This window comes from Poecilia formosa, unplaced genomic scaffold (assembly GCF_000485575.1).
Source record: "Poecilia formosa unplaced genomic scaffold, Poecilia_formosa-5.1.2 Scaffold392, whole genome shotgun sequence".
NCBI lineage: Eukaryota > Metazoa > Chordata > Actinopteri > Cyprinodontiformes > Poeciliidae > Poecilia > Poecilia formosa.
The window spans coordinates 213,654-225,404 of record NW_006800331.1 but is presented as its reverse complement, the minus strand read 5'-3'; the positions used below and the strand labels follow the sequence as shown (position 1 = coordinate 225,404).

Below are 11,751 nucleotides of genomic sequence, written 5' to 3'. Positions count from 1 at the left end.
TTTTCATTTGCAGAATTTTCAGATTTATTTGTTTTTGTTATTATTTTTGTAATTACAGTCATATTCAGTAAGTTAGATCATGGGTTCTAATAAAATAAGAACATTATCTAGTATAAAACAACATACTTTGTTTTTAAGCCCACATTTTATAATTTCTTGTTTGTTTTTATTGTTATTATGTATTATGTTATCTTGCTAAGATAACATAAAAAAGGTGGTGAATAAAATGAAAGACTTGAAAATATTAGGCAATACACTAAGTGATATAAGCAAACATCAGTGTTATTTTTGAAATTATTAACATTGAAAACAGAGTGTTTCTGATGTGCTTGAACATAGGGAATATGGAGGTTAAAGGCCTGATTGAATGTAAATGTATAAAATTTTTATGAGACATGTATTCATTGTTTTAAAATCCAACATATTTTATGTTTTAAATAGTTGTTTGTGTTGTTAATTTGTGTTCCTATTTAACACAAAATAAATGCATCTCAAATAAAAATTTGAGATGCATTTCACTAAAAATGTTGAGTGATTTTTTTTTTTTTTTCATAGCAGTTTTTTATAACAGTTTATTAACAATTTGGAGAAAATTGTTAATCCCAAACATGACTCGCAGACATAATGCAGGTCGTCCTCCCTCCAGTGTGAGGCGCTGTTTCTGAAAGCAACACAACCGTCACCCCGCTTTACATGCTGTTTTTGAATGGTAACGACTACATAAACAGACGTTGCGCCGTTTATCTTGATTGTCGGGTTCTTTCTTTCAGTAAATCAATTTCAGATGGATTTAGAAGGTGGAACATACGAGCCGGGATTTGTTGGAATACGGTTTTGTCAAGAATGGTGAGTCTTAGACAGAAATTACATTAAAGGAAGTGTCATTAGCATGCTAGCTATATCAAGTGCTACCAAGTTGTTTTCTACATAACGATGTTGATTTTAGCTACAGTAAATAAATATCACGGTGACAATGTTCATTATTCTCTCAGTAACAACATGTTGTACCCAAAGGAAGACAAAGAGAACCGCATTTTGCTGTATGCGGTAAGTATTTGGTCAGAAAGTAGTCGCTCATTTGTTAGCATGGAAAGAGTACAAACAAATACAGTTTTTAATAGACTTTATCACGTTTTGCTGTCTCATTGAACCTACAGTGTAGAAACTGTGACTATCAGCAGGAGGCTGACAACAGCTGCATCTATGTCAACAAGATCACCCACGAAGTTGAGTATGTAATAAAGATTTCGTCATATCTACTATCCATCTTTAAATGTGCACCTTGTTTAGTCTCTGCACCTTATTTAGCGAAAGAAAAATGCTGATTTTGCTCTATTGTTATAATCATGAATACCAGCTGTGGTGTATAAAATAGTATTTGAAAAATGGCAAAAGATTTTAAAATGCAAACCCCAACAGTAGCTTCTTTTTTTTGGAATAACACAAATTTAACAACTGCACGTGTTTAACAATATTTCCTTAATTATGCCACATCAGGGAGAGTTTGCTTTGTTACAAATCTTTCATTTGTGGTCTGAAATTATTGATTTTGCTCATTAAAACAATCTTGTGATTTCTCTTCAGTGAACTGACACAAATCATTGCTGATGTAGCCCAGGATCCAACGCTGCCGAGAACAGAGGACCACCCCTGTCCAAAGTAAGTGCTCTCTTTGTCTGTGCCATTTTTCTCTGGAAATGTTGAGTTTGCGTTTACACGTAAGAGACTAACTTTCCCACAAGACAGCTAAAAATTGTATTTATATACTAAAGCAATCAAAGTATGCAGGCAGCAGCAGATTTGACACTAAATGATAGAGAGAACTGTTCTCTGTTGAAAACTGGATTTAAAAGCAGCTTGTTTGAGGCTAAATTATGCATGGAGCTGCCTTCAAAGATGTCTTTTTCCATCTTTTTACAATTTGACCTCATGGTCTAAAAATAATGGACAGAAAATGGCCTTTATAACAATATTGATGGCAGTTACTACTAACATTTTCTATTACAAGTATCTGAAAATCACTAGACAGTGACAAAGATATTGCTCTATTTGACTTTTTACATATGCCAGTGAAAAGCATAATGCGTAATTTCTGTTTGTATTTGCTGAGTCTAACTGATAGAAAATAGAAAAGATCTGCATCACTAAACAGACCTTATGTCTTTCCCACCAGCCAGATCCCTTCCTTTCCCAGTAAAGTTTTCCTTCATGTCTTTAGGAGTAGCGTAGCATGTGCAGTGTTTCAAGATTCCTTTGCATTTATAATTTTAAAAAAAGTATATACTTTTGGTCTGATTTTGCTGTTGAATAAAGAACTAGCCTGCCATTCTTGTTCTTCCTTATCTCACTAAAACATGGCAGGTTTGGACAACAACAAGTTGTCCAAACGTGGTGGTATTTGTGACATTTACTTGATGCCTTGTTACTTCCCAGATGCGGTCACAAGGAGGCAGTGTTCTTCCAGTCTCACAGTATGAAGGCTGAGGTAAGAATTCCCCTTAAAGGAGGTATTTATGACCTTTCAGTCGTTGTTCCTCATTGGATGTTATTGACATATTTTGAACTTATTTGATGAAAAACAATGTTTACATAAATGTTTTTGCACACCTGATTAAATGACCTACAATGGCTTCACTATTGCAGCCTAGAAAACTCAGAACTACACCACAAACCTGCTCTTCTTCTAACACCAATCTGAATCAGGGAAGAGACAATTGGCTGAATAAATGTTTCAGTTGCACCTATTTATAATTATCGGCTTTGGAAGTGAAAAATTAGTAAGTTAATGTTAAAATTAGAAAAACAATTTCAACATTAACTTGCTAAATTAAACAACCCTTGCAGTTAAATACAAAGATTGTGTATATGTTTTATATTATTCTGTGTTTTGCCCTTCCCAGGATGCTATGCGTTTGTATTACGTCTGCACGGCCCCTCATTGTGGACACCGGTGGACAGAGTAGCGCCTGTACGATCATGAAGAGCTCCATCATTTGCGTCTAATAGCAGGATTTATATATATATATATATATATATATATATATATATATGTGTGTGTGTTGATACTGACAACCACTTTCTGGATAGGATATGTTTGGCAGTGATCAGTTTCAGTTATAGATTTGTAGAATCTGTTTTTAGGTTTGGTCTGTAATTAAACTTTTTTTTTTATTAAAAAAATTAAAAAGTTCAGCTTGTGTTATTTCTTCACAAAACTCTCTTAGTGCATTTGTTTAAATTTAGGACATTTTATTTAAAATATTGAACCATGGAGTCCAGCTTTGCTTATGTTCTGAATTTAAACTGTTTTTGTGAGAGGAAGAACATGGAAGATTTTCTCTAATCCACAAAGAGTTGCAATTGCGCATATACCCCACTAAACAATGGGGAAAATGGTGCGTGAATCTATGCAATTTTTTTTAAGCCATCAACAAACTTCTGGCATAGTCCTGCCTGAATATTTGAATTGTTTTATTATTGATGCTCATTTAAGTTGGTTTGTGTAATCCAAAAAGTTTTAGTGTTTTCACTTTTACTTTGTATACATTTCAACATTCAAGCTGTTTGAAAAGTTGAACATTATAAAGTCATTCCTTCATATTTATCAGTCTGTCAACTTTGTGTACCAGTACCACTAGTGGCACAGACCATCTTTATGATGCTGCCACCACAATGTTTTTCTTGCATTTTAAAGCCCCATTTTGACAGTTTTTGGTAGGTTGCAGACCTTAGTGGTTCCCGTTTAGTTCCTGAAAATTCTATGTTGACACAGTTTGGGTTTCTAAAAGTCAGATGAACACAAACACTTAATCAAAACTGGTTTTGAGATGGATCAAAGTGGTGAACCTGGAGTTTCTGGGCTGATCCGCTCAAAACTCTGTTAAAATGTTGTGGTTGGGCCAAAAAAAACTCAAAGTAAATATTACTTTCAATCCTGTGACTGCATGAAAACTGCTGACAATGAGGTTTTTGCAGATTAACAGTAAGTTCAGCTGTACTGTACAGTCCACATTGTCCTTGTATTTCCTCCTTTAATATCTACTGTTAGATCGTTGTGATAATCCTTTTTCTGCACTAACAGAAATTATTTTAAAGTCAAAGATTTAGCCAAATGAATGGCAGATTTATGTTTTAACAGGATTCATTCACCATTGTTCAGCACTTACGACTGTGTTATTTCCTAAAGTCAGAGCTCACACTAAGACTGATGGATTTTCCTAATCTCTGAATCACTGGGGGAAATTACTTAGATTTAGACAGATAAGCTGCTTCAACAACAAACCAACAGAATCAAATATTAATGTGCTGCCTTCTTTGGAAAATTCTTAAACTTAAGTTGGATGTCTTTTCCCAAGTCGTTTTACTAGTTTTATGTCTTGATTTGGAAAAAAATATATAAAAAAAGAAACAATACTGTGATTTTGAACCCAGTTGAAGTTTCAGTTTATTGATGCTACCCACTGAATCCTTTGTTTAGATTGTAACTAAACAGTAAAGTACACTTGATTTATAGTTTTAAAACTGCAACATTTTACTTCCTCATTTCTGTCGATGTGAGACGTTCCAGTTTTTCCAAAAATAAAACGCTGTTGTAATGCATTTCATTACAAATATCAAGACGCAGTACTTTATCTTGACTAACAAATGTATTTTCCATGTGGTCAATTGCATGTCATTTCATACGGAAGAGTAAAATTGCCAAAATAGTACTACTGCAAATGGTGAAATCACGGTGAGAATTCACACCAAACGGATCAGTAGACTTTGGAAGTCCTCATGCAATTTTTTTGTTTGTTTGTGTGTCTAATTTAAAGTCTGAAATTAATTTTGAATATCTCTAATCTGTTGGTAGTGCATTGTTTTAATATTTGGGCAATACTTACAGATTTCTAGTGGTAAATGTTTTTTATCTTCAAACTCAATGCACATGAGAAAAAAGTATATATTAAGTTTTCTAAAATGCAGCACAAACTGTGGTGGACGGACTGAATGAATATATAATCAACTAAATCTGGACGTAGACGATACAACCCAGGAAAGTTTGGAGTTCCAGTAGAAACCCACTAAGCACTAATGACTGTACAAACTCTGGATTTTTCTGCATTAGGAAGATTAACAGGTGATGGCTGAGGGCATCTGGTTTGGATGTAAAAGGACTTTGTTCCCGTAATGATGGTTTATGACTTCCCACTCACTTACCAAAAGCAAATATAAAAAAATGTTGGGTTTATCATCGTGCAGTGAATAAAGATGCAGAAAAAAAGGAAGTCTGGGAAGATCTTGATTAAAAAAATCCAAAGCCAGAATGTGCTGTTGTATGCATGTTATTTTTGCAATTTAATTTTTTGCAAATAAAAAACTGTTTTGACTTGGTCCTCTTTGTTTACTTCAACCTGCAGACATGCAGAAGTCATCTATAATGTCATGCAAAAATATATATTTCACAATAAAACCACAAACCTAAGTATACAAAGTAGCAGATAATTGTCAATCAAGAGTTCATGGTGATTGAAAGTATACATGATCTTCAAAATTATTTAGCTTTAACTTTAGAGTTACTTTACAGTGTTGCACTCCTATGTGTTGCTTTATCGTATAAAATCCCAATAGGATGGATTGAAGTTTTCAGTTATAACCTGGCAAAGTATAAAAAATTTCAAAGCGTGTGGGTACTTTTGTCATGTATTTTATCATCACTGGGTAATTTGACAGAACCCTGGCAGATCTCATGATGAATCTCAGAAATGATGGCTGTGGGCTTGCAAACTGTTGAATTTCGAAATAATTGAAGACAAGAAAAATGTTGTCTTTTTTTCAGAAATTTTGCTATTGTTTAAAAAAAAATTTAAAAATTCCCTGAATGGTCTTTGCATGATTCTTTATCACGTTACAAAGGTATTCTGACTCTTTACTCATTAAAAAAGTCCTGTCCAATTTCCTACTTTGGGAAAACAAACAAATCAACATTTCAAAATTGCCACCAATGATTTCCTGTCAAAACTCCAAAGAACTTTTGAAATCCTGTCTGATGTGCTGGAACAAAAAACTGCCAGTTTCTCAGCCTGAGTGTGCCACATTCTGCCAATGTTTAATTACGCTTCCTCCTTAGTTCCAATATGTTTATTTCTACCAGTTAGTTGGGCAACTGTATGACTATGACTCTGGCAGCTACATCTGTTGCATAATCATTTGTTTGCGTGCAACAACAAAGAACATGCGAGGTGTACTTTCCATAACCACACCCTCCTAAACAAACTAATAAGGTAGGCGTGCAGTATGCTGCCTGGTTAGTCTTCACACTTACAAGCTGCTGTGTTCAGCCTCATGGAACAAACAGGTATATATATTTATATATGGATATATTTATTTATTTATTTATTTTTAGTCAAAAACCAACCTGTAATTTTAATCATCTCTCGATCTTTAATCTACTGTTCAGTGAACATAGTTTCAAGGCAACAGTGGGGAGCAGCGGCCCCGAAGCAAAAGGACAGTCTGGAAGGTCCAGCCCAGAGAGTTGTGATACACCACACTGCCCTCCGGTGCTGCAAAGGCCTGGCAGAGTGTACAGATGAGGTTCTGAGCATCCAGAGGCTTCACATGGACGAAAGACACTTTGATGACATTGGGTACAAGTGAGTATTTTTCCTTTTATCGTTCTAAACGTTAAGGAAACATAATTTTTGAAGTGAACATATGTTGTGGTAATTTTTTTATTTTTTTTTTTTTTAGTTTTCTTGTTGGAGGAGACGGGAGTCTGTTTGAGGGCCGAGGTTGGGGCGTGATGGGAGCGCATACCAAAGGTCACAACGGTGACTCCCTGGGCATCGCTTTCATGGGCAATTTCAACAGTAAGCACTTCTTTTGGATTCATCAACAGTGGGACAGAAAAGAGACGCTAAATGCTGACTAATCTCTAAAACGTGTGGATAATAAAGACCACCTTCTTCTTCTTGCACTTTCAGATGACACACCAAGCAAAGAGGCAATATTGTCAGTCAAACAGCTGCTGGTGTCTGGAGTTTTACAAGGCTTCATCCAGCCAGAGTTTGCCCTGTACGGCCACAGGGATTTAGGAGCTACGCAATGCCCTGGAGAAAATCTTTATGCTGCATTATCACAACTGAGAAACTCAGCCTAAAGAAAACTCTTGAGGGAAAGAGAGGAAGGGGAAGACTAAGCTATGAATTTATTTTGACCCTTAACCACCAGGGTCATGAGGGTAGAACTCTTTTTTTTTTTTTTCATTTGCTGCTGTCAAAACACCTAGATCGTTTTATGCCAACGACAAGTAACCCGTGACACTAAGATACTGGCAGTTGAAACTCTCCTGCAACTTGTGAGGTGGAAACTCCAAAGATTGGGCAAGACATCCCAAAAGTGCTCAGTTGAATTGAAATCAGAGGAATCTGGAGGCCAAGTCAATACCTCAGGCATGTTTTTTTGCTTCTCAAATTAGTCCTGAACAGCTTTTGTTTTGCTACAGAGCGTATTATTGTGGCGAAAGAGGCCACAGGCAGCAGGATATACTGCTTTCCCCCGCACCTTCTTTCATTGCTAATGGGACCAGTTCTGATAGACTGAATCTGAGCAACAGTTGCTGTTTTTTATTTGATCAAACCACATCGATCATAATGGGCAGGGATCATATCCCTGACTCCAATGTTTCTCTGCCTGGCTTTCTAACCCTAGCCTAGACAGAGATTGTGCTCCCAACAGTTGATGGGAGCACATCAACTGCTGTGCTCCCATCTTAGAAATATCTTATTTCTCAGATATTTTAAAGATAACTAATTTGGAATATGTCACCGTGGAATATCATCACTGCTGCCCAGAAATTGAAAATGTAGCGTGTCGTGACGGCCATGAGACTGTCATACAGCAACAGTCTTTAGTCAGAGGGCTCTTCATAGCTGCTGCGAGACTGACTGCCACCTATCAACTTTGAGGAAACACATTCTCTTGCTGTTTAAGGTCTTAGTTCTACTAACAAATGCTGTGATGAAGAGATTATTTGTGTTACTGACTTTCCTGTCACTAGTCGTCGTGTAAAACCCAAACGGTGAATCATACCTCAGCCTGTTTGACGTCTGTGAGGTTTGTGCTTCTCCACCAGAGGGCGCAATGATAAAGGATGAGACTTAGAAAGGAGCACCTTATCTGCAACACAGAAACCTCAATGTTTTCTGTTGTACTATTTTAACTTGACTAATTACTTGCGTCCAGCTACAATATGACTATAAAATACTATTTAATTGTTGATTCTAGCATAATGGGTGCCGGCAAATATGAATTAATATATTTATATATGTATTTTATGTGTTTAAATAAAACATATTGTAAGATCGTTGCAGGACTTGTGCTTCTTTTTTTTTTATTTATTTTACTATAGCGCTCTACGCAAAAAGATCAGTGCTCAATTTTCACCATCTGAATCACAAATAAAGCTAAATTATATACAAAAGAAATCTTAGGAAAGCGATGCTCTTCTCAGGGTGTCACTGAGATCATTCAAAACAAAACAAGAGGTGAATTCATACGATAGACAGAGGAAAAACATCCAAGAGGATTACAGCTGTTGGGGCAACGCTGCGCCTTTTCTGCAGGGCCAAAAGCATTCCCGACAAGTGCTCACTTGTGTGGCGCGGCGATAGTGCAGAGAGGCCTCCGTATCAACGTGACTAACAGCAGGAACAAATAGCATGTAGTTAGAAACATTATGATATCTGCATGGTGAAACTCAAACAAGGATTCTGATTGATGGAAACAAACAAGCAAACACTCTTGATTATATCTAGTTTCGGTGCGATGTATAAATAAGGATTTTTTTTATGTATATGTCTATATTGCACATTTGTTTTCAGAACAAAAGAAATGAGTTTGTAGCATCGGTCACCCAATGAAAGTATTTGCGCTTCTTGTATCTTGTAATCTATCCCGATCTATTCTTCAGATCTTCAAAAGCTCCATTTGGGTCGTATTTCTCGGATATTTTAAAGACAACTCAGTGCAGGGATTGAAGTTTTGAACAAACGCAAACGCTCACAAAAAAATAGTTTTGCGCATAGAGAATTATGCAACTGTGTGCAAAATTTAATTAAATCCCGGGATGCGTTTTAGAGGACTCAAATATGGGCGCGACAGCAGGTGACTTAGAGCCTCCAAAGCAGTTGGGATGCCAACACATAAAAGTGTGAAGATCTCTTAACTTTATGTTTCCCCCTTTCTACCGAAAACCTTTTCATCTCAGAATTACGTAGTTTGAACAGTTTAACTGTGAAGCAGTATTTAAAAATGTACATAATGGGCTTGTTGTCCATAGGACGAAAATTATCTCAAAATACGATCATGATTATAATAATAATATAATAATAATAAAATGTCTCAGGTTTTCTGTATGATTTGGTGTTAATAAGGTTGTAAAACTATTTAAAATCCAACATTATATGTACAAAAGCTCACAACATTTTAAATTACCAGTAACATCATGAATAGTTGGATTCTGATGTACATATGCTAATGGAGAAATAAGGAGAAGATGAGTCCAGCCCCGGGGAGAGGAGGGTATGAAGAGCTTGAGTTTCACCTCATCACAAGTGTTATAATTGCAACCAATCAGTCATGCAGACTGACAGCGTGAACCTTTGTTTCTCTCCAGGTTGTAGTGTCTGGTTTACAGTTTGGGTGCAACTTGTGCTAGGCATTGTGGTATGTGTTATTTTTCATGTTGCTATTAAATTAGGTTTGGATACATTGCTTCAGTCACCAAAGCAATTCTAGTCTATTATTTTAATTCACCGTGTATTATCATTGGCGCATTTTGCATTTAACACAACTTGTTTTATAGTTAATTAGTGTGAAAAATGAATTAACAAATTCCTGAAATTGGCTGTAAAACAAATTTGTTTTTGTGACACTCAAATACGTTTCATATTGCATGTGTGTGTGTGTGTGTGTGTGTGTGTGTGTGCACCTCCTGCAATGGTGTGACCTGTAAGCGTTGTTAGTGAAGAAGGAGGAGGCAAAGTGTACTTAGTTGTTCTCCAGAACAATTATCGTAAATCACAAATATTTGGGTTTGTATTGTTTCAAACTCGGCCTCATCAAAACTGGGGTAGATTTGGGGGTAAAGTTGTCATGGAAAACACTCTCGCAGAGGTCTGATGCTTTGAAATAGTCTTGATGTAAATGTTTTCTCATATTCTTTTCATAAATTGGATGACCTCACCCACAATATTTACAATACTAAAGAACAAAAGATAGTAAAAAATACATCTGTCACATGTGAAGGTGGCAACATCCTAACCTTTAATATAGTTTTGCATGTAAAAAAAATAATAAAGTCTGCAGATGTTATATTTTAAACCCATTCATCTCAGAATGTATTTAAAAGTCACATAATAGAAATACTTTTATTTATATCAGTTTATTATTTTGAAATTATCACATTAAAACTAACTGTCCAGCATAATATTGTGCAATGCTGCACGTGCCCAAAATTAGGTCACAAATGTAAAGCAGGATTTCTCCATTTAACCTAAGGGTTTCTCAATACCCCTTCAGGATCCCCAAGTTACCTCTCCTCTTTGGCCCATGTACGAATGTGAGCTTCCTGTGTGCAATTACACACAAACACCTACAGCAGTACTTAATGTTTGGTCCGCAATTTATGCCAAACAAAGTCCAGAATCAAATAGCAACTTTGTTTAACAATATCATCTCAGTTAAAGCTGAAAAAGAACATTTCTGATTTCAAAAGTGTAAAGTTATTCTCCTTCAGCATCCTCTGTCTTGTCACATAAGGAGGACTTTTCGTAAATTTCCACTCATATTTAACGTAAAAAGTCACTCCAATGACATAATTTAACGCCAGCTATTGGAACATTTCTCCAACCGATCTATGTGATCTTCAGATTCAACTGCTTAAATTAAATCTTTTGTTAAAAAAAAAAAAAAGATAAAAACACCAATAAGCATAAAAGTATGTGGTTACGCTTAAGTCTTGACTAACTCAGTACTGTAAAAAGGTATTTAAGAATATTGGTGGGGTTTAGGTATGCTTCACCACTCTTTCATGTCTTCTTCATTTATGAATGTTTGCACTCATTGTGGCTCACTTGAGTCCCAGGCCCTTAGAAATATCTCTTCCAAAATTTCTAAAAAGTGATTTTGTGTTTACCTTGATAATGGTTGGCAAAAAAAATATATTAAAAATTGGTTTACGATCTTTTAGTAAGACAGAGAGAACAAAAGTTACACTTAATTACACTGATGTGATCTTTTCACATCAGTGTATTTCTGAGACATATGCAGCTTGACTTTCACACCTGTGGAAATCTGAAAGCATGTGTGAGATTGAAACATGTCTTCCGACCTGAAGTGAGCATTAAAACGATCCTGTTTTTCACAAATGTTTAATAAATGAGAACCAGAGTGCAGAAAATGTAACCATAATTAATGAAAGTCACTAAACTTGTAGCATTAGTGACTGCCTGAGCATAACTATCACCACCCTATCAAGATTCCCCTTTAAACATTTGTCACGCTGTTTATTTTTCGTAATATTTACATTTAAATCGATTCTAAAACCTTTGAAATTCACTATTTAGGAAATTGTCATAAAGATATTAAAACAAAGGCTCATCTTTGATTTAGAAGATCGATTTAATTGCAACACACTCGCCATGGGCTTAGTTTGCATATACCTTGGCCCGGCTTTGCCGGTGGTGCTGCTATCATGCGCATGTGTTG

At 35.8% G+C, this 11,751-nt stretch overlaps 2 protein-coding genes and 1 long non-coding RNA gene across 5 annotated transcripts; 2 read left to right on the top strand and 1 right to left on the bottom strand.

Moving 5' to 3' along the window:
- The first annotated feature begins 655 nt into the window (after positions 1 to 655).
- On the top strand, positions 656 to 5,211 carry polr2i (RNA polymerase II subunit I). 2 transcript variants are annotated; one of them, XM_007575936.2, is made up of 6 exons: positions 660 to 846; positions 993 to 1,047; positions 1,158 to 1,231; positions 1,585 to 1,659; positions 2,434 to 2,485; positions 2,901 to 5,211. In XM_007575936.2, exons 1-6 carry the CDS (start codon positions 785 to 787, stop codon positions 2,961 to 2,963), a joined length of 381 nt encoding a protein of 126 aa, XP_007575998.1. In that variant the 5' UTR covers positions 660 to 784; the 3' UTR covers positions 2,964 to 5,211. The 2 variants fall into 2 exon arrangements, with proteins under 2 accessions (XP_007575997.1, XP_007575998.1); XM_007575935.2 differs by lacking the exon at positions 2,901 to 5,211 and having other exon boundaries at positions 656 to 846; positions 2,434 to 2,725.
- LOC107833466 (uncharacterized) lies at positions 3,983 to 8,345 on the bottom strand. The gene is made up of 3 exons (XR_001659211.1): positions 7,338 to 8,345; positions 7,178 to 7,181; positions 3,983 to 3,992 (listed from the first exon to the last, which is right to left on the bottom strand). It is a non-coding gene; the product is annotated as an uncharacterized LOC107833466 (long non-coding RNA).
- On the top strand, positions 5,851 to 7,207 carry pglyrp5 (peptidoglycan recognition protein 5). 2 transcript variants are annotated; one of them, XM_007575934.2, is made up of 4 exons: positions 5,861 to 6,337; positions 6,440 to 6,635; positions 6,733 to 6,851; positions 6,966 to 7,207. In XM_007575934.2, exons 1-4 carry the CDS (start codon positions 6,325 to 6,327, stop codon positions 7,139 to 7,141), a joined length of 504 nt encoding a protein of 167 aa, XP_007575996.1. In that variant the 5' UTR covers positions 5,861 to 6,324; the 3' UTR covers positions 7,142 to 7,207. The 2 variants fall into 2 exon arrangements, with proteins under 2 accessions (XP_016518315.1, XP_007575996.1); XM_016662829.1 differs by having other exon boundaries at positions 5,851 to 6,635.
- Positions 8,346 to 11,751: the final 3,406 nt, after the last annotated feature.